The sequence below is a fragment of the Eubalaena glacialis genome, chromosome 5 (genome assembly GCF_028564815.1).
Source record: "Eubalaena glacialis isolate mEubGla1 chromosome 5, mEubGla1.1.hap2.+ XY, whole genome shotgun sequence".
Classification (NCBI taxonomy): Eukaryota; Metazoa; Chordata; class Mammalia; order Artiodactyla; family Balaenidae; genus Eubalaena; species Eubalaena glacialis.
Genome location: NC_083720.1, coordinates 51851566 through 51874217, shown reverse-complemented (window position 1 = coordinate 51874217; position 22652 = coordinate 51851566). Strand labels below are relative to the sequence as shown.

The window sequence follows — 22652 nt, the reverse complement described above, 5'->3', positions numbered from 1 at the left end:
TCTGGGATTTGGTGGCTTCTGACCATTTATTTTCCAGTCGAATATATTATAGAATTAACAAAATTGAAAATACTGGTGTCAATTTTCCTATAGGATATGCGATATATAAAATCTAGTTTTGGATTTATATTCCGTTTTTTTTGCGGGGGTGGGGGAAGAGGTCTAATTTTGTATTTGTATACCAGCAGGGGGCATTCTAAACTAGGTACAGCATTTGAAAGCAGTTTTTTTGGTAAAAATATTTGTTTCATTTGTTATATTTTTTTCAGTGAATAGCAAACTTTCATTTTCGTTTGGAAACTTTAGATCTCAAAGGAAACTATTACATCAAATACTTAGTAGTAATTTTCTGTGTCACAGTTTTCAAGACCTTATCTGTTATTCAAGAAAACTGGTATGTTTGAAATTGATGGAAAAAACCTTTTTTTTGTTGTTCTTAAGTATCCAAAATCTTTGTATTCTTTAACGTGGAAACAGAGTTTCACTTTGATTTACAATCATTTCAAGGAAAATTATTCTAGCTTGATTATAATATACAATAAATTAATCTGATAAATTTTAAAAATCATTCTGTCTTTTGAATAAAAGATAATTTGTCAATAAGGGTAACTTCTGGTTGAGATTATTGGACAAACTGCCAAATCATTTAGCATACTTCTGAGTTTAACTAAATTAAAGCTTCTGTAAAATTTAAAATTGGCTCCCTTCCCATTTTCAAGTCCCTTTGTCATCCCCTAGAGCCTCCCATCTACCTGTCGCTCACACACTCTCAGTATTCATTGTGTGTCCTCTCTTTAAAACTGGGTTTGAATGCAAATGTATTGGAATCGTTTTCTATAGTAGGGAAATTTTTGAAGAGGCTCTAAGATATTTGGGTTAACCTAGTTCTTAAATATCTATGTTGATACTGTAGAGGTGTGTGTTCTCATTAAGCACAATGAAGCAAATCTTCCATATAATTGCATTAGTGATACGTGACATTAAAGCCTAATTGGCTTGTTTAAAATATCTAGCACATCAATTTCTTTTAGATTGTGAAAATTGAAAAGGTTATGAGTGCAGTTAAATATTCCTGGGTGAGAAATTTCAATTTTAGTACAGTTTGTTGAGAATTAATTAGGATATCGAGTCTAAGAAAAAAGGGTGTGGAATGCCAATAAGGCAATTTTGTGTTTAAATCAGTTTCTTGGATTATTTTTGGAAATCCCAGTGAAATTTTCTATATTAATTTTGATTACTAAAATGAAAATAAGCTGCATAGAACTAGGATTATGATAAGTACTTAAAACGTTTCAGTGTGTATTCATTTTATTTTCAAATTCAAACTTTTGTAGGAAATTGATGAAGCCTGTAAGAGAATAAAGCGTGAGGTTGATGATTTGGGCCCTGAAGTTGGTGACATTAAAATCATTCCACTGTACTCTACACTCCCACCTCAGCAGCAGCAACGCATTTTTGAGCCTCCGCCTCCAAAAAAGCAGAACGGAGCAATTGGAAGAAAGGTAGCATTGAAATGTTTTCTATAAACATTGCATTAATGCCGAAAGATTTGTCTGTGAGATATCAAACTATATTGAATTATAAAGGAGTAAGTTATGGGTGATTGTGATCTGAATTGTATGCTACAAAGTTACCTGTATTTCCAAAGTAAATAGAAAGAAATGTATTTGAGTAGAGTTTTGCATATCTTTTGACCTTAGAGTAAGAGCAGATACTGCTTCCCTCTCTCCCCAGAAGTTCCTCCTTAGCAAATGGAAGGTTGATTGGGGTGAGGAAGACAGCCAGATGTCTTCCTCCCCATTAAATCACTTGGCAAAAACTAAGTACTTTTTTCTTCGGTGCCCTGGCTTCTGCCTAGAATTTTTGTCAAGACCTAACCAAATGTCATGTCTGTAGGTATGAAATGTTGACTGCACAGATCTCTAATAACAGCAACACTAATCACACTGCGTAAATATTTGGATTTCTTGAGGGCAGGAACTGTGGATCCTTTTGGTGTGAATATCTGCCTGGCACAGGAAGGGAGCCAGGGGTATTCCAGCCTTGTTTCTGGGTGCTTTGTGTCAGGGGGGCATGTATAGGAAGGAGATCTGAGTTTGATACAGGCAGCTATGCTTTTATTTTTTAAGATATGGAGATTCTGGTAGATCCTTTGAAAATAAGATTGCATTGTTTGAAAAGGTTGGAAAACCACTAGAGTCAACTTGGCTTCTAAAAAGCCCAACCATTTATTAGGCTATATAATAAGCTGCATGTGAATTTTGGTACGATTCTTAATCTGGTTTTAAAGTTTGCATATTTTAAAGTGGGTATAGTTGATTACCTTCATCACCTTGGGGAGATGATTGTCAGGGATTAAGCTTATTGTATACAGGGTACTAACATATCTAGAACAGTCTAGGCCCTCGTGGCAACTGTTATACATTTCTTGAGTTTATTCATGTAGAAAAGTCTTAGGAAATATTACTCACTTATGACTTGCTTATCAGTCAGATTTGGAATCTATTGCTTTCTTATGTCTGTATTCTAGCCTAACAGATTCACATTTTTTTTTGCTGTATTTTTTCGATCTTTTTTCCCAACATTTTTGATGATTGTTGGAAAATTACAAATTATAAAGATATTTAAATGTATCATGGTTAATTATCTCTTTACATGGCTGTGTAAAAGTTAAATGAACCAGATACATTTTTCAAATGGAAAGAACTTACTGAAAAGATAGGCAACACCAGCGTAGTGGTATATAAATTAACAGGAGATTGATAGGGAAAAAAATTAGGTTTTGAGTTTTTCATAGATCAACAAGAGTAGTGAATATGACTTTTAAAAAAATAGTCTGATCATAGCCTCATTATGTTCAACATTGCAATTATTTTTGTCGTAGTGCTGTCTCTAGAATATGTTTTAAAATATTTTCTGTTTATGTGCATTCAGAACTTTGGGGGACAGTTTTAAGTGATAACTTTAGTATATAATTTTGAAGTTGATTTGTTGACTGAAAAGTACTCATTCTCTGTGGAGTTTTTAACTTCACTCTTTGTCAATGGATGTATATAAAAGTAGCTGTTTCGTAAACATTTTCTATAGTAAAGAGGAGTTAGTACATCCTCCAGGCAGGTGATTTAATTTTTTCTTGAATCATGTACACTTTGTGTATCTGCATTTGTTTTAATTTTAAAATGGTGTTTTTATTTATCTTTGAGTAAAATTGGCTTACAGCAAGATTTGCCATGTTTGTCTTTTCATGTAGTTCTCTTCATTCCATTTTGAGTTACTTTGAGAACTATCGGGCCCACACTTATTAAAACTTACTTCATATCTGAGCTCTTCTTTGCTCTGTTAATACTAGTATATTGGAAGTTTAGGTTCAGTCTGGTGTCAGTCCAGTACATGGTACATTTTGTAGACTCTACAGCCTAAGCCCATGGAATAGAATTCGTTGTTTGGTTTTTTAATACTATTGCTTTTCATGTTCTTGTAAATCCTGGGATATTTAGGAGAATTTTGTCTTTCTGAAAAGAGTGATTCAGCAGCAGTTGGATATATGTGTGATGGCCACAGATGTTGAGGGGAGGCCATTGGAGTTCCCAGGGCTTGGGCTCACCGTGGGATCCCATCTCAGGCTTTTAATTCAGAATCAAAACTAAGGGCCACAATGCTATTTCATCATCCACTAATGATGTTGCATTCAGCTAAAGCTATAGGATCTCTTGTTGGGAAATCATGTTATCTCCTGGCGTGAGTCAGCTTCATCTTAGAGGTTGAGAAGAGCACTGTCATGGCCTCCCTGGATGATCCCAGGGGAGGGAGGACTTCCCTTGGCAATTGGTGCATTATTCTTTATGAGGAAAGACACATTGAAGCCCAGCATGTTTAAGGGAAAGTGAACAATTTTTATAGAAGTTTATAGAGGAGGATTCGCTCAACAAATCATGTATTTTGAAGCTGGTCAGGGAAGGTGGGAGTGCCAGCTGAAAACCTGAGACTGTTGAAATGCACTAAGGCCAAGCAGTGACTGGCAGGCGAGATGAGCAAGTGACCATCAGACCCAGGGCTTGGCAGGTTCAGTTAGAATAGAAGAAAGGATTGGTGGGATTGTGGGAAAAGAAGAAGGGTAAGAATTAAGATGCACACAGGTTACATGAGGGAATGTGGGTGGATACCAGAACAGTAAGAACTGGTATTCAGTTGCTGTTTTCCTGTTCTCTTTTTTAAATGCTACAACTTTGGTAATATCCTATTTATATTATAAAATAAAGAACTAGAGGCCAAGGCTTGATTCTTTTGTCATGAATTCATTCATTAAACGTAACTGTGCCAGTTAACTAGAATGGGACTTTCATTCAAGAGTGCTGTCACTGACTGATACTCAAAATTCATTTAAAATTACAGGGAGGGATAAATTGGGCATTGGGATTGACATATACACACTATTATATATAAAATAGGTAACTAATAAGGACCTACTGTATAGCCCAGGGACCTCAATACTCTGTAATGACCTATATGGGAAAAGAATCTTAAAAAGAGTGGATATATGTATATGTAAACTACAGCAGAAAGTAACACAATGTTGTAAATTAACCATACTTCAATTAAAAAAAAAAAAAGTAACTGTGACAAAGCACAAAAATAAGTAAGTAAATAAATAAATAAAATTACATAGGAACATTTAGGGGTTTACAGTCTGCTTCCAGTGTGAAACAAAATACTATTTGATTCATGTTTTTGTTAAATTACTTTATATTCGAGCACGTTTTGTAAGGTAGTACCTTATTTGTTATCTTACTCATTGTATTAATTTATGCAAAATAGGGTTCCTAATTGGATTGTGGTAAAACTAACAAAACAGCTTTTTAGTACTAAAGTTTTTAAATGTAGGCTGTATTAAACGTAATCTTTTATGGGCACTGGGTACTTAACTAGTATTCCTTTTACAAATAGTTACTGAGTTCTTTTTATGTGGACTTGTAACATAGCACCAATGGTAAACTTTCAAGTTTTTAATCAGGAAAGGTTGACGGCTTCCCTGGTGGCGCAGTGGTTAAGAATCCTCCTGCCAATGCAGGGGACACAGGTTCGAGCCCTGTTCCGGGAAGATCCCACATGCTGCGGAGCAACTAAGCCCGTGCGCCACAATTACTGAGTCTGCGCTCTAGAGCCCGCGAGCCACAACTACTGAGCCTGCGCTCTAGAGCCCGAGAGCCACAACTACTGAAGCCCGCGTGCCTAGAGCCCATGCTCCGCAACAAGAGAAGCCACCACAATGAGAAGCCTGCGCACCGCAACGAGAGTAGCCCCCACTTGCCGCAACTAGAGAAAGCCCACGCGCGGCAACGAAGACCCAACACAGCCAAAAATATATTTTTTTTAAAGAAAGGTTGAGACCGCAATTCATAAATTTATGTGAGGGTGGAGGCTTTTACCTGTTTTGATCATGCTTGACATTTGTTCAAATATTTGACTTTAAGTTAAAGCTACAGTAGTTTTGTACATGCATGAAAGTTTACTCATCAGTAAGTCACTTGTATGCATTTTTGGACTAAGACTTATAGCTGCTGTTTTATATAGATTTGGTGTTATTAAAATCCAGCAACTATTTTTGTTTTTATTTAGTTTTCATTAATTTTGTCCATACAAATAGCTGATTTTTCTGTAGCTTATCTTAGAGTTTACTAATTAACATGGCTCAGAGCATACATTGCTCAATAAAAAAGAGAAATGGCCCTTGTGGAGATGGCTCTATAGTTTTAAAGAGAGGCTTAATAATCCACTATCTGAAGATAACTTAGTGTGGTGCTGCTGGGACATTTACAAACAAGCTAATGTCCTCACTGAATTGGAGACCCCACCGAGCTCCCTAGGGACTAAAAATCCAAATTTGTTTAACCTAAATGCATTACTGTGTCCAAATAGAATTCAAGTAGAGCAACTCAAGTACTTTGAAATGGAAATATTGAAATAAATCAACGTGGATTCCATTAGAAGGCAGATTATTGAGGAGGAAAGGGATAAATCTAGCTGAGAGTTTATTCTTAACACATATAATATAAAAAGATTAGAATTGGCATCACCGGACTTTTTATCATAGTGTTTATTCTATATATGGGGTTATTTAACTGAAATAATTCCTTTGCAAGTGAGGTTTGAACACTCTTTAAGACTCTTTGAACACTTACTGCCAAGCTACAGTCTAGAAAGCTTATAACGTATATATTCCTGTCGGTAATATGTAAGTCCCTTGACAAATTCAGTATCACTGTGTTATGACCACTTCCTAATTAGATCATATGCCACTTAACACATCTAGAACATACTTAGGGCTTGCCTCACTCACCCCACTGCTAAGGTTCCAAGACAGCTAGATAACTTTTATCATCTCATTTATTTCTCTGTTCTTTTGTGATCTGTGGGTGTGTATGTTTTATTTAGCCTTAGTTAGTATTGTTTATCCAGCTCTAGTGGTAGAGTCAGTAGAAACACCTCCCTCAGAGTTGTACAATTTGTTATATGAGTGTTCCCCTTTTTTGTCCCAAAACCCACCTCTCATAGGGTAGGTAGGTCCTACTCAAAAAAAATTTTTTATCACCTTAAAGCTTTTTAACCAATTTACTTTTTTAATCTTTGGAAAAAGTCTAAAGACCATGCTTCTCTAGGTCTTTTTATGCTTGTATTTCAGAGTGTGACTTTTGGATGGCAGTTGACTTTATCATCAGTCATGACATGGAGCTTGCCAAAGTTGGTGTAATCACCTGATTCTTAAACGCTTGTGAAATCACACATCCACACCACCTTATAAGGCGTTTTATGATTTGTCACACACACACCCAGAGAAAACACATGAACACCAAGTGAAATTATTTGGTGGACAAAACTTGTTTTTAAATAACTCAAAGGGTTGATCACATCAATACATTTTTATTACATTGAGTATATTTTGTTCTATTAGAAATATGTGAAATGTATTTTTTCCCCAAAATATGTTTTAAACATCTATCTAGAAGTACAGCATCTATCCATAATGGCAACCATTCTCACCCCAGAATAACAGAAAACCACAAGACCTCTTACTTAATCACAGGCATGTAGTTTGTGATTCTGTATAGTTTATAAGGGCTTTCCACATTCATTATCTAAGTTTATATCTTAAAACTCTGTCTCAGCTAGACTAGTATACAAGAGTTATAAAAGGAAATTAAAGCTTGGGGGTGTTAAAACCTCTCCACTCTTACTTAACTATTTAGGTTTGATTCCTGGCTTTGCCACCTACCCCTGCTCCTTCCACTACAACACACTGACTGTGTAGAAGAATATTAAACTCTGGTTATATTTATTCAAGTTCACCTGTTAACCTTGTTTATGCTTGCTTCAGCTCTAATTATTGAATGTGCGTGTCTTCGAAATGTTCTGGAAAATATATTTCATTAGCATCAAACCACTTATGGTTTATTGTCCATTTGCTAGTTAGCAGTCTTTTCAACTGACCAATGCACAAAGGGAGCGTTTTGGTCTTAGACATGCAAATGATTCTAAAATATTGTCCTGTTAGTGATGCTCTAGCAATCTTTTTTTAATACGTATAAATTTATTTATTTATTTTGGGCTGTGTTGGGTCTTCGTTGCTGTGTGCGGGCTTTCTCTGGTTGCGGTGAGCGGGGGCTACTCTTCGTTATGGTGCTCGGACTTCTCATTGCGGTGGCTTCTCTTGTTGAAGAGCATGGGCTCTAGGCACATGGGCTTCAGTAGTTTTGGCTTGCAGGCTCTAGAGCGCAGGCTCAGTAGCTGTGGCACACAGGCTTAGTTGCTCCGCGGCATTCTAGTAATCTTTTAAACCTCCAAGATTTCCTGGCAGTGTGAGTCCTTTCTTACATGTGCCTGTGGGCATTCTTGTCCACATGCTCTCTCGTTTAAGCCGAACCTTCTATTTCTAGTGCTCTTCCCTTCCCTCTTGTGGGTAGATCCCACCTTACCTTCAACAACTCTCCTAAATGCCATTTTCTCAGTAAGTTTTCCTTGTCTTCACTTTGGAAATAAACACTTTAAAAATCTTACAGCGCATTTTTGATGTCATTATACTTCCTCTCCACCTCTGTTTCATTACAAACTGTAAAAGCTTTAAGAGCAGACTCTGATTTATCTTCTGTGTCAACTGCTTGCATATACAAGTATCTCCTATTTAATGGCAGCAATCTGTTCCCAAAATCAGATGTTTTGGGGAAAATAATAATGAGGATCCCATTTTCCCATTGTTTAAAAAGAAAAATTATGTAACATGTCATTCTCAAGCCCCTAATCTTCTAAAACCTGTTTAAAATACAGTAAAACACCCACATGAAAAAACAAGCTGTCATGTTAGTATGTAAGTGCTTTAAACATTCCCTGTCAATAAAAAGTTCAAATGATTAACAGTTTCCTTATATGCAGTGACACCCCCTTTGAGACTATACACTTTCCAAAACATCTACATTCTGTTCTGATGATCTGCAAATTCTTGGATTCTAACTTGAGATTTTCAGCCCTATGTGCCATTTTGTTTAAAATACTGAGTTGAGTTTTGGTGATATAAAGTTTTCCTTTGTTAATGTTGCCTGAAAATATTGAAAGATGTTACATGTTGTGTGGAGTTTGGATATTAACCAAGGAGTGTTCTCTCAGGGTGACATTCTGTGAGGTAAGCTTATATTGCTTTATCAATAATTTTCTTTTGATGCTCTTCTGCTATTTGAATAATCAAAACATGATGTGATTGAGTAATAACCTGAAGATTTTTTGTTGAAGAAGGAAAGTACTATGATGAGCTAAATGAAACTTTGAATTCTTAAATATTAATTCGTCTTTATATAGCATTGGTCATTAAAGATCAAACCTTATTTCTAGTTTATTTAGTGGGTTGTAACTGATTGTTTAGTGAAAGTTAATGCTATTCTTACTATTTGAATTGTACTTGGCTGGTAGTATAAGTTAAATACTGTTTATTTCTTAACAGGTAGTTGTGTCAACTAACATTGCAGAGACATCTTTGACAATAGATGGTGTGGTATTTGTGATTGATCCTGGATTTGCGAAACAAAAGGTACGTATTTTGTACTACTTTAGTACCTTATAAATTAGTATTAGTTTAACAGTACTTATTGCTTACTCATTTAATGGCTGAAATTTACTTTTTAGAATTATTTTCCAGTTTGTGTTTCATTTTCAGACTTCTGAGATATGAACCCTTTGTGTTCTAGCTGGCTTTCACATACTAAGCCCATGTTTAATGTTTAACCCTAGGTGGCTTTTCGGTTGCATTGGTTTCTTTGTTTCTTTGTAGTGATGGTGAGTGTTTTGTATGTGAGTGTATGTTCATGTAAGGAGTATGGTGATAGTAATAAATACAGGATTGATTATCATAACCTGCATATCAGTCACTCCCCAACTAAATTAGAGTTTCTATGTGCCAGGCACAGTACTTGAAAAAAAAGTACTATATGTTAACCTCTAGTTTAACAGTACTGAATACCAAGCACTTTTACCAAATGAAGTGACTACTCAGTAAATAAATAAAACTATGTTTTATAATTTAAAGATCTTTGATTGCATTTGATTACATTTTATAAATATAATTGGGAGAATTCATTGTACATAGTATTCATGTTTTTGATGGAAAACTGTCCTTTAAACTGGCAGCATATAACTGACTTCTTCTGGACTAAGTTCAAAATAGTTTTCTTAATGTCCAAGGTGTTGAAATTGATAGGTTATTTTCAGGCAAAAACCTTCAGCACAATCCACTATATAAGAGTAAGGTAAGGCTGAAATTATTTTAAATTAGGAAGAGTAAAGATGATATAAGCTATTTGTGTGTTAGATAAGAGACTCTTCACGTTAGCTTGGGTCTCTCAGAATGCTGGAGTCAGAATACCTGAAAGAAAGTTAAGGAGTAAAGACGATGAATTTTGTTTCTGTCCCAGCATGGTTTATGGTGGTCATCAGTACTACTTTGTTTATTTTGGGGTTAGCTGTGGGCTTTGGATACTTCTGTTAGATCACAGTTTTGTGTTTAACTGAAGGAAGAATCATTCTTAATGTTATTTCCATTCCAATAGGTATATAATCCTCGAATCAGAGTCGAGTCCCTTTTAGTGACAGCCATTAGTAAAGCTTCAGCTCAGCAAAGGGCTGGTCGAGCTGGACGAACCAGACCTGGGAAGTGCTTCAGACTTTATACAGAGAAAGCTTACAAAACAGAAATGCAGGTAAGGGTTTTACTGTGTCCTTCCTAGTGTGTTTGGAAGGTTAAGTTGAATTTGTTACCAGGAGAAAATTACTTCATTTACTTTATCTTGCCTTTTGGCACTATAATCTCTTTAGTTTTTCTGAGATTTATGGTGTAGTCTACCAATACAAATCTTTGTTACAGTTCCTAAGTCGAGGTGGGCAGCAGCAGTAACACTTTGAAAGCTATAAAGATAGTTCACAGAAAGTGTCTGATTCCCTTTTAGTCTTTTTAGTCCACAAGTATTTTTCTCCTCTCTTTTAGTCAGTGGTTTAGAAGAAATGCCATAAGTTAATAGCTAAGGGGGCAGAGAACAGATATGTTTTGCTTTTTGGAGCAAGAGGATTAAGGAATATTTAACAGAACAAATGTTTTTGTATTTTTCTAGGATAACACCTATCCTGAGATTTTGCGTTCTAATTTAGGATCAGTTGTGTTACAATTGAAGAAACTTGGTATTGATGATTTGGTGCATTTTGATTTTATGGATCCACCAGGTATGAATTCTCAAAGCATATTTTATCAAACCTTTTAACCAAAATTAACTCTTTCTCTTCATCCTATTCAGTATATATATTAAATACATTTTACCTGTTTCTTACAATGCATCAAGATAAATTTTGTGTGTTAGCATTAAAACTAAAAGAGTGACAAGGGAGCAAATTCTTTTTTTTTCCCTTCAGAATAACGAAATTATTCTGGGAGTTATTGACAGGGCATGAAAATGTGAAAAATTCCCCAGTTTTTTTTTTGGAAGAAAAATAGTTTGATAAACACATTGTTGAGTTAACAGTTATTTAATGTACTTAGGACGATGACAGTTTTACTACTCTACAGGGAAGTTTTGCAATTTTATATGATTCATAGTTTGCTAGATCTCTGTAATTGAATTTGATGACAGTTTGAGTTTCGAGTTTGGTCCACTGTAGAATGAAAAATGAGAATGCTTATAATAGTTTGTACTTTGTCATGTTTTTGCTTATTAAGGCAGCTTGTCTGTTACATTGCCTTTTCCCCCTAGCTCCTGAAACTCTGATGAGAGCCCTAGAACTTTTGAATTATCTGGCTGCTTTAAACGATGATGGAGATCTGACTGAATTGGGATCCATGATGGCTGAGTTTCCTCTAGATCCACAGCTCGCTAAAATGGTTATTGCAAGTTGTGACTACAACTGTTCTAATGAGGTCCTATCTATTACTGCTATGTTGTCAGGTAATAGAGGGAAAGGAACTAAAAAAAACCCAGCTCTTCAAAGTTTGGGTGGACTTCACTTTTGGTTTTGTTTTTTAATATTTAGTATGATAGTAGATTTTATAGGTGGTTTTAAGGGACTCATTTTGTTTCCTAAATATCTTGTAAAGTAGCTTCATAATGACATAGTATTTACAAAAGTAAGTTAAGTCATTGTGCACACAGTATAGTAAAAACATGGGCTCTCTTGAGTACAAATAAAAATCTCAATAAGAGAAGAATAAGTCTGAAGACATTATAACTGAGTTCTTTGGTAGGTCCATCAGTTTTGCAGTTTATTGCTGAAAGTACCAGAAGAACTTTGTTCTAGTAGCTGGCACTATTAAGTGAGCCTGAGACAAAGCAAACTGTCATTTAAAGAGTGAGCTTTTTCTACATGTATAAATCGTACTGCAGTGGCAATCAAACATTTACTTCAAACTTAGTATCAAATAAATAGAAGTAGTAATATATAATTCTAGGTTTAAAATCTAACCTGATGGTAATTCTTTTACAATGGCAGGAAAACACTTGGTAAAATAAATATGTCTAATAGATAAAATTGCTTATTTTAAAAATTGGAACATTAAGCTGAACAAATACTATTTTTTTAATAGCAGTAACACTTAATTCACAAATAAATAGTAACTTGGAAATTAGATTTTCCAAAAAAAGAGAAATATTGTTAACATACAAATATACACTGGTTCTTGCAGCGACAAATAGAAAACGTATTAAGTGTTTACTATCAAAGTACTCTATAATACTAGTTTCAGTACTGGGGAAAATTGACTTCCAGTCATAGAGTGGTTTATTGGTATTATTTATAATTAAATGCCTCAAATAATTCAAAATCTTACATGTAGTTAAAGGAGGAAATTTTTTAAATTTCTAAATATAAAAATTTTGGCTTAGTTTAGATGTATATTTTAATGGTGTGAATTTTTAATTTAAGAACTAGCTAAAATGTTTTTTTTGCAGAGTTATGATTGATCAGACTCAGAGCAGATGGGCAGGGCAGTATCGAATCATTTTAATGAAATTGTAGTCTCTTGCGGAGGTGGTGGTAGGTTGTTGTCTGCCTTTTCTTATATGTTGTTTTTGCTAGATTCTCCCAGTTGTAGTTAACCCAACATTTTAGTTTTTAGAGAAAGTGTGGGGCAAGAGTTGAACAGATTGTGTATTTGTTATCTGCCCAGTTTTTATTTTTCTAGGTTCTCTTATCAGGCATACTATACAATTACCATTGTTTGAGTTTAGAAAATTAGCCCTTTAAAAAAATTGGTCATTATGATGCAGTTGAGATCTTCCAACTACATCTCTTATTTGTAATAGTTCTACAAAACGTAGGGTTTACTGGTCATCTTTAGCACATCAAGAGAGTGAACATTTATGTGCAGCGGTTATTAAGCATGGCATTTGTGGGGGGAAATGGTAAAGCGTGAGGAAGAAGTCATGGAACTGAAACAGTTTGCTGAGCTTGTAATGCTTTGTTTTCCATTTAAAGAGTTTCTGAAGTTTTCGGGTCCTGATATAAATAGTACAAATCAGGGGCCTTATGGAGTGCTTCTTATACCCAATATTTAACTCTGGTAGCTAGTTCACATTAACTTTCAGAGCTATGAGAGGTTTCTGTACTTTTATTTATTACCTTGCTTCAGTTACATTAAGCAAGACTTAGTATTTACTGTGATCATGTGTCATTGTCTCTATTTGGCTTCTTTGGAATCATTTTAAAGGGGAAACTGTATGGCAAAGAGTAATTGATACTGTATTTGATCTCACTGTCGATTATTCCCATTATCTTCTATCTGAACTGATAATTTATAATTTTTTTTATTGACAAAGTTTTAAGAGCTTTAAAAATGTGTTCACAAAGTCCCAAGTTGTTAAGTCTTTTTATTTTCATAATGCTTTTATGACTATGGAATTGCTAAAGTGAATTAAGGAAAGTTGTATTTCAAAAAATATAGTGCACGCTTTGTATGTAACAACTTAAAGTTTTATGTGAATTAATATTGAGGCTCTAAACAAATACTGTAGTTATATATCTTGATGACCCTTGAAATAATGACCGTTTCAGACTAATTGTCAACTTTTAAAATATTGGATTCTGCTTTTATATTGAAGTCTTCAAATACAGTTTAAAAAAAACTTGGGACTTTATTTTCTAATCTTTTTCTTAAAATGCTGGAAAACTAGGCCGAATATTCCCAGCCTTTTTGAATTTTCTTAATTCAGAGGCGGTTTAACCTTCCACCACTACTGCTATCATCAAAACCCAAGATTTCATGATATTTTTTATGTTTACATATGCTTCTGCTCACCAGTGCTAATAGTGATACCCACCAGTTGGTAATAGCCACAGCACTAGGGAAGAATTACAATAGAAATGTGGCAGTACACTGGTTGGAAAGTTGTTTTTAGCCCTGCAGTGGGCAAGTATAGCTTCATCACTTTCATAACCATTCAGCGGATTCAATGGATGGCCTTTTAAAAAATTATATTTAGCTAAAAGGCTATTAACACCATAATTCTGGCTATTGGTAGAGCTATCGGCACTGGTTTTTGAAATAAGTTGAGCTTTCTAGTATCTTGATGGCCTTCAGAATAGCTGTTTTGATGCCTACTTTTAGATCTAGTTAAAAATAATCAGGTACTCTGTAGCTTTGAAACCCTCTTGTCTTACAGATGTGGTTAGGTGTTGATGTACCAAATCAAGGTAGTAAACAGTCCAAGATGCAGTTGGAGGCCATCCTGCCCTGCCCTATGCTCTGTGAACTGACCTAGCTAGGCCTTGTTCCTCTATCTGTGAATGCGTGACTCATCGATATGGGCGTTTGTGTTGGGCCCATACCAACCTTGTTTAGTCCCACAGTGTTTTGTTCGCCCCACGGAGGCCAAGAAAGCCGCAGATGAGGCCAAGATGAGATTTGCCCACATAGATGGAGATCATCTGACACTGCTGAATGTCTACCACGCTTTTAAACAAAGTAAGTATAAATTAGATTGAAGGCATTCTTTTGTCTAAATGTCACTTGCAGCATATAAGATGTTTCTTCATCTCACTTTCATTTATTATCCGTGACAACTTTACATTAGAAACCCAGAGATCCTTTAGAAAAAAACTCATGACTAGCATTTAAAATAGAAATTGCCCATCTTTTCCAGAGTTGTTTACTTTTATAATCAGGGAAAAAGCGCTGGAAAGCTGGAAAATACAGAGAAATAAAGATAAAATACTTGTATAAAATTTACCATGAATGTACAGATTTTGATATACTTTTGTTTTAATTTTGCATTTTTTGTGAATGGTTTTGTATTATAGAATTATTACTGTCTAATATTTTTACTAATAAATAGCTCTTACAAAAGAGTAAACTAAAATAGAAATACAGGCTATAAATGTGAATGACCATTCTCAGGCTATAAGTGGTCCATAAACATGAGGGGGAAATTCAACTCTACTTGAAGTTCAATAAATGCATTGTTATTGAGAGGTGCCATTTTCTCACCTATAAAATTGGCAAAGGTTAAAGAAAAATAGTCTTTAGTTGTGTAGGAGTGGGTTTAGTGGAGCAGTCTTACACCAGAGCTGGGGATGTAAATTTATGTTATCTTTATGAAAAGCAGTAGATTTTATGTTACCAAGAACCTTAATAAACTCAAACCCTTTGACCCAGAGATAATCTGTGAGATTTTCTTTTAGTATTCTGTGGACAGAGATATGTTTCAAGTTTTTTATCCCACAGTTCTCTATCATAGTAAAGGAAAATGGAAACTACCTAAATGCCCACCAGTAGAAAGATGGTTCAGTGATTTATGCTATAGCAACATGATGAAATATTGTTCTAGCTTTATATTATGTTTTCAGAGAATATTTAGCAACATGAAAAACATTTTCCAGTTATTTGAAAACAAGGAAACATAGTGGTGATAATACAGTTATTGCCAGATGCTTCTGTTGGAATGCACTATTTATAAAAATTAAATGAGAGGAAAATGTAAAGGGGAAAAAAATGTGGAAATAATTGCAATAGATTCTGAAAGTATTTGATTTCTGCATATCCGTAGGTTAACCTGTTGGGTGATACGTTATCAGAGACTGGTAGCCCTACATCACCCTTTTCCAAGAATGTGGTGTCTTCAATCACTCTGAAAGTTTGTGGTTTCTGCTGATAAGAATTTAGTTTCCTAATTTATTATATAGACATTCAAATTTTGCACTCCTTGTTTAATTTGAATCTCATTTTTATTTCTCAAAAAATCCTATTTACACTCTTAAAATAGTCTGTTGACTTTGGCACATCTCTTTGGGGATAGGGGTGAATTTATTCATTCAGGGTCCAGAAGTGCTAGAGGGCCAGTATGAGGAACAAGGACCTTAGCAGCCAACTTGCACATGTGTCTTACACACGAACTCTGATATGAGTTGATAGAATTGATGAATACCAGATAAGGAAAAGGTAGAGTCCTTCTCTTCCTAGATCTAATAAATTTGGGGCAGGTAAGGGAGGTAAATGAAAAGTAATTGAGAAACAGATGAAGGCCAATACATAGTTTACTTCAGAAAATTTATTTTATCCTTCTTGTGTCCAAAGTATTGGTAATACATAATGTTAAAGACTTTATTCCCGATGGGATAGGTCAATTCAAGAAATACACTATATTCCTGTTGTGGTGTGAACTGTATCACATGCTAGTTGATAACTGTGTGACCACCAGACATAACTTATTAACAGATTGTGATAACTGCCTTGAGAAGGAGCAGATTCACATCCATCTTGGTTCTCAGAATCCCTTGACGTTACTAAGGTACTGTTTTAAGTGGAAATGAAAAGATTTCTGAAAGAGCAGCATGGTTTTTTAACCCTATTTCTCTCACAGGACATTTTAATTCTTTTAAAATTAGGTTGTGTTATTTTGTCATTTAAGCTTTTGATGGTAACTAGCACAGCATTGTATTTGGATTTCATAATTTGCTTTGAAAATGAAATTTAAGATTTATAGTGGAACTGTGTGTTTTCATTTTTACATATAAATGTAACATTACAGTATCTTATGTTAGAGGAGTTTTAAGATTTAAATGATAAAATTGCTAAAGAATGCTTGTGCTTTATACACAAATTTTGTAGTTGGGAGCTTTCTAGGAAAATATTGAACAGTAGGTACCTATAAAAGCTTTATCCTACGCATTCTAAGCAGAGGGAGTGTCATGAAGTAGAATGGGAACATCTACTCACTAGATAGATAGATGATCCTTTTCTACTAAATGCTTCTCACTGCCATAGGGATGGTAAGCTGTTGGTTAGTTTTAGACTTTTTCCTCGATATGCTTTTCTTAATAAGGTCAAAGGAAACAGAATGACTGGACATTTAGCCTTTAGTCACTGCCACCTTTTCAAATAAGGAGAGCTATTCTAAAAATAACATCAAACTTTGATCTCCACATAATATTTGGACATTTCATATCCATTTATTGAATTTGGGGTGTTTTAACTAATTTTTAAGTGACGCTGTGTTGTATTTGAAACATTGTGTATTTGCAAACTAGCAAATATTAGCAAATATTTCAGATATTAGTCAAGAGGATCTATTTAATTAAAGACAATGATTACATAGTAAAGATAAATTAGTCTTTATACTATTTGTTTTAACACTTGGGAAACAGAACTAGATTTAAGTTATTTTGCAGTGCCTTAATTTCTCTGTGTGTTTGTGTGTGTCTGTGCTAATGGTTTGGCTTTAGATCTTAAGAGTAGTTTCACTGTGAGAAATATATAGCTAGAATTATTTTAATAAAATGTTCCCATGTTTGGATTTTATTCCTCCCATTTATCAAACTGTTTCTCAAAAATTTAGAAACATAGTAAAACCATCAGATACTATTTGTTTATCTTGACAACTTAAAATTCCTGTTCTGTTACTCTTTAGTGTATGAAGTCTGTGAAAAGTTTAGCATGTCAGAAACACTACACTCCAGATCAGAGTCTGCAAATGAACAACCCTTTTAAGAAGTCCCCCTTTTTATTGTCTATTTCGACGTTACCTTTCATTAAGCACATACTTTCTTTGTTTCATCTCTGAAGATACTCAGTGCTTTGCTTTAAATGTCAGTATGTTCAGTTGGATACCTTTTATTTCTCATTCCAGATGGGTTAATTAATGGACATTTTAACATGTCAGTTCTTCAATTTAAAGGTCACTTACTACCCCACCTAACCACCTACCCTGTTTCTGAAATGTGGCTGCATTTTGTAATGGATAAACATTTATTAATATACCTGTTGTTCCTCTGACAAACTATTAAGAATATGTATATTATAATTAGTAGAATCCTAGAACCAAGGAGAAAGGAATATGCCAAAGATTACTGTATATCACATAGCTGGAAAAGGATCATCATAGTTGTAATTTTTTAAGGGAACACCCCCCCCACATTTCACAATAATCCTCTTAGATTTATTTATCGAAGGGCCTCTGAAGTAAATAATGCAGTTTTCCATTGTGACTGTCTTTGAGACATAAAGATGGCACTGTGTAATATTTTACATGATGCTACGGTTTGAGCTCTTAAATGAGCATCTCTAGGTTAGTTGGAAGGATTCATCAATGGAGAAAGATCCCTTTGATAATAAATAAAATACATGTAGTGAAATTACTTGAAGTGCTTTGATATAAGCTTTGTTTATTAAACATAAGAGTGAGTGTTCCAGACATCCTTGTAAACTATGTCACTTGTATTTTAAACCACTAAGAGGTACATGGGTCACAGTAAAACTTTTAAACATTAAGTTTGGGGTACTCTAGCTCAGGAATAAAGAAAAGCACACAGTAGTCACTTGAAGTTCATTTTTATAACTTTTAAATTGTATTTGACAGTCTTAATCTAAGCTTTCTTTGAAAATGAGAAAGACATGGCATTTTTCCAGATTCTCTCAACCCACCCCTGTCAGACTATCGAAAACAACCAGGTGGATGTTTATGGGTAAATAACTCAGTACAATTAAAATAGTTTATCCAAAAACCATTGTTTTGTCATTCAATAGCCAGAAACCTTAGTGCTATTTCTAATTTTGAACTTTACTCCAGATTTTTAGGGAAGTTGATAACATTGTGATTAATTTATAAAAATGATGTGGGTTATTCCCTTTTGCATTATTTAGCTTACTGTTTATAGTGATTTCCTTTTTTAATTAGATAATATACCTGTTTGGATGATTCATGTCCCCTCTTATTTTCCCTCCCTCCAACTTTGTAGATCATGAATCGGTTCAGTGGTGTTATGACAACTTCATTAACTACAGGTCCCTGATGTCAGCAGACAATGTACGCCAGCAGCTATCGAGAATTATGGACAGATTTAATTTGCCTCGTCGAAGTACTGACTTTACAAGCAGGGACTATTATATTAATATAAGAAAAGCTTTGGTTACTGGGTATTTTATGCAGGTATGTGGATAATACAGAAGTGCATAATTAAATGTTTACATAATGTTTGTTTTCTATAGCAGCCCTTGGAATCCACGTAAACACAAAAATTCAGTTAAAGAATGCCTGTAAATATTGATCTTAAATTTTATGTCCAGATTCTTGAATGAACTGATATACTGAGAAGTTTTTACGTGTCTAAATTAATTCACTAAATGGCGTAGTGATCCAGTTATATAGAAATCAATTTTAGAATTACTTTTTTATTAATGGAGTCTTTAAGACACTTGGTGCTGGGAAGGCCAGGCGTGTCTTTTGATTTAAGTAATAAAGATGAAAAATAATTTAAAACGTTTCATTTAGCTTTGTGTTTTATATTGGAGGCTGAAGTAAAACTTGTCAGGTAAATCTAGTGAATATTTATTTTAAGGGACTTACAACAAATTATGTTTTTAAAAATGCAAAGTTTTTCTGGTGAAAACAATGAAAAGTCAATCCCTTATTACTTGGGATGGGATTGGTTTTAGTTATCTCTTATATATCCCACTTGTTTTTTTCATTGTCTCCTTTGGCTCTGTCTTTTAAGCAAGATGTGGCCTGCCTTAAGGCCACATGAGCTCAATAAATAGAATGGACTTAAATGCACTGAGTCAGAGTGAAAGTAGGTTGGCTCATTGTCTGTATTTGAAATCAAAGCAACAGAATGTTTATTGTGGCATCTTATAAGATCTTATTAGAGTTAGGATTTTCATGCCTTGCTCTATTACTCAAGCATTATGGATTTCTAATTCTCTCTTAGGATTAAAATTTATTAGAAATAGGGCATGCAGTGTAGTACCTGGCACCTAGTAGGTGCTTAGTAAATATTTATTGAATAAAATTGAGTTTATTTTCTATTATGTATTATTCATTTCTATTATTCACACATATTCTTTATGTTACTAGAGTTCTAGAATTGGAAAGGGCTATCTTCATCTGCTTTGGATGAGTGCCACCAATTGATGTGTTTGATTATAGATAGTGAATCTTTTAGTAATTGTTCAGCTACCACAAAGTTGTCACCTGGCATTAAGAACCTACTCTAGATAGTCTAAGGCAAGAAGGCCAAATAGTATATATTAGGCTTTGTGGGCCCATTAGGTCCCTATTAAAACTATTCAACTCTGCCTGCCCTTGTAGCACAAAAGCAGCCTTGGACAAATGGGAATGCCTGTGTTCCAATAAAACTTCACTGAAATGTAAATTTCATGTGATTTCCACTCCAGTGTCACCAAATGTTTCTCTTTCGATTTTTTTCCCCTAATCATTTAAAGATGTATAAAGTATTCTTAGCTGACAGGCCTTACAAACATAGGCAGTGAGTTGGATTTGGCCTGGTGTAGTTTGCTGATTCCTGCTTTTATTAGGCAGTGGTAAATAAATATAGCCATCAGATAAAAAGCAAAAGGTGAGGCTTGCTTGTCCCTAATTATATAGGTAGCTTTACACCACTTTTGTTTTGTAACTAGCACATCAGAAGTATTGTATTAATTTACTGGGTTTTGGTTTCAGGTGGCACATTTAGAACGAACAGGGCATTACTTAACTGTGAAAGATAACCAGGTGGTTCAGTTGCATCCCTCTACTGTTCTTGACCACAAGCCTGAATGGGTGCTTTATAATGAGTTTGTTCTTACAACAAAGAATTACATCCGGACGTGTACAGATATCAAGCCCGAATGGTAAGCTCAGCGCCTTTTGTTCTAAAAGTTTTCGTTACCCGTTTGCTTAGAATGGAATCTGAAAGGAGTCTTGTTTTTCGTTTCACTCTGGGGAATTTGGTGTTTTCATCACTAAGGTATATAGTCCAGTGTATAGTTATGGGGCTTTGACCTGATGGTATGGTTACCTCTTAAAATCTTTGCTTTGATAAGAGGACGGTGGGATTGTTGGTACGGACATGGGCAGGATTTGGAGCCAAATATAAAGTTACAGTTGACTGATATCAAGAGTGTCTTTAGAGCCATTCTCTTGCTGTTGTGATTAACCAAGTCTCCTGGTTCCAGAAGTCAGTCAGTCTTTATATTTTATCTGTCCCACTATAATTAGCTCTCAACTATTTATATGTTGGTGCTTTAGGAGCTAAGCAAGCATTAAAAACTATACCTCTTTTTGTATCATTGCGTATTTGATTCACAAAATGTAATCAGAACTGACTCTTACTTTAAGCAAAATTACCCACCCACTTCACTAGCTCACTAGCTCACTCCCTCTTGTGTCCTTTTTTTTTTTCCTTTTTTGCCAGAATCTATTCTATAACTTAAGATAGGAAACGTCAGCCAAGAATGGTGGGACTGAAGCGCTTATTTTAGTTGATGTCACTTGCTATATACTTTGAGGCTTCTTTCCTACACTGATTTATGACTTTTGACACTTAAATTGTGTAGGACATTATCATTTTATCTTAAATGCTTTGTTGAGAAAAAATTGTATGGCCAAACGTTAAAAAAGATTCAGTCAAGTGTATTGTTTGGGGTATAGAGTTATATTTATGGTTATTAGAACTTTGAAAATGAGAAGATCCAGTCCTTTGAATACCAGGATGTTTCTTGTATAGAACCTTCAGTACTATAACCTTAGAGAGGTTGGTCAAAATAGTGTTCTAGAGTGAAGAAATGAATGACCTTATGTTAATATCTTTGTATTAATGTAAAGAAAGGATTTTTAATAATTTACAGCTTACTAGAAGCATGCATATCAAAAGTGGTGTTTATAAGGATTAGGCATTTGTAATTTTAACATTGATTTGGATTTGTAGATTTGCTTTTCTTTATCAGTATATTAATGAGTAATGCCTATCCCGTTAGCAACTCCAGTACTTTAATTGTTAATTTGGTAATTTTTCCCCCCCTTCTGGACAGGTTGGTGAAAATTGCCCCTCAATATTATGACATGAGCAATTTCCCACAGTGTGAAGCAAAGAGACAGTTGGACCGCATCATTGCCAAACTGCAATCCAAGGAATATTCACAGTACTGAATTCAATGCTTAGAACTGAAGTTATTCAGAGGACAGCTTTAAAAGATGAATGAACTCAGAAGTTCAAGTTGTGCTCTTCACGTTGGTTCAATAATGGCCTTTATTTGAAAGCTTTTTAATTTTTCTTTACAGTAAATATTCCATTCTGATTTCATAAATTAAACATTTATGCCTCCCTTTTGTGTTGACACTGTAGCTCATACTGGAAAAGTCGATCAATGTTTTGCAGTTTATTGAAAGTAGTTCTATATATAACAATGTTATAAGCATTTCTTTAGAAATGGTTGAAAATGCTTCTAAAATGTGATTATCGACCATGGTATGCATGATCGTTGTAATTGTTGACATTCCTTTTAGAAGTTGTGAAATGTTACAACTTGTGCTTATGTAGACACAATCTTCTGTCTCAGTACAGAGGCACTGACTTCAATAAAGTCTATTTATACTAATTTTGGCCACAGCACTTTGATATTTTTGTTCTAGTCTCTTTAAGTATGGCTTCTTCTCTTCCCCAGTGTGGGACTTTTTTTTTCTCTCCTTAAATTGTAAGTGTACTATGATTACATATTCAGCATCTTTCCACAGGGCTGCTCTTTAAAGTAGTCATTACAGCAGTGTTTTAAAGAACATAGCTTAGCACTTTGTTAGGTCAGGATGTGATCTAATGGGATAAAGTATGTAGTTTTTACTCAGAATTGGATCCCCAAAGACAGA

The 22652-nt window shown here is 34.6% G+C and overlaps 1 protein-coding gene across 1 annotated transcript in view; it reads left to right on the top strand.

Moving 5' to 3' along the window:
- Positions 1-22307, top strand: part of DHX15 (DEAH-box helicase 15) — a 50641-nt gene extending 28334 nt beyond the window's left edge. Inside the window, exons 6-14 of the mRNA XM_061192137.1 lie at positions 1335-1502; positions 8987-9073; positions 10089-10238; positions 10647-10755; positions 11280-11471; positions 14360-14482; positions 18751-18941; positions 20472-20641; positions 21821-22307. Of these exons, the coding sequence (XP_061048120.1) occupies positions 1335-1502; positions 8987-9073; positions 10089-10238; positions 10647-10755; positions 11280-11471; positions 14360-14482; positions 18751-18941; positions 20472-20641; positions 21821-21938 (1308 nt within the window). The 3' untranslated portion in view covers positions 21939-22307. The remainder of the gene's footprint in view (positions 1-1334; positions 1503-8986; positions 9074-10088; positions 10239-10646; positions 10756-11279; positions 11472-14359; positions 14483-18750; positions 18942-20471; positions 20642-21820) is intronic.
- The last annotated feature ends 345 nt before the right edge of the window (positions 22308-22652 follow it).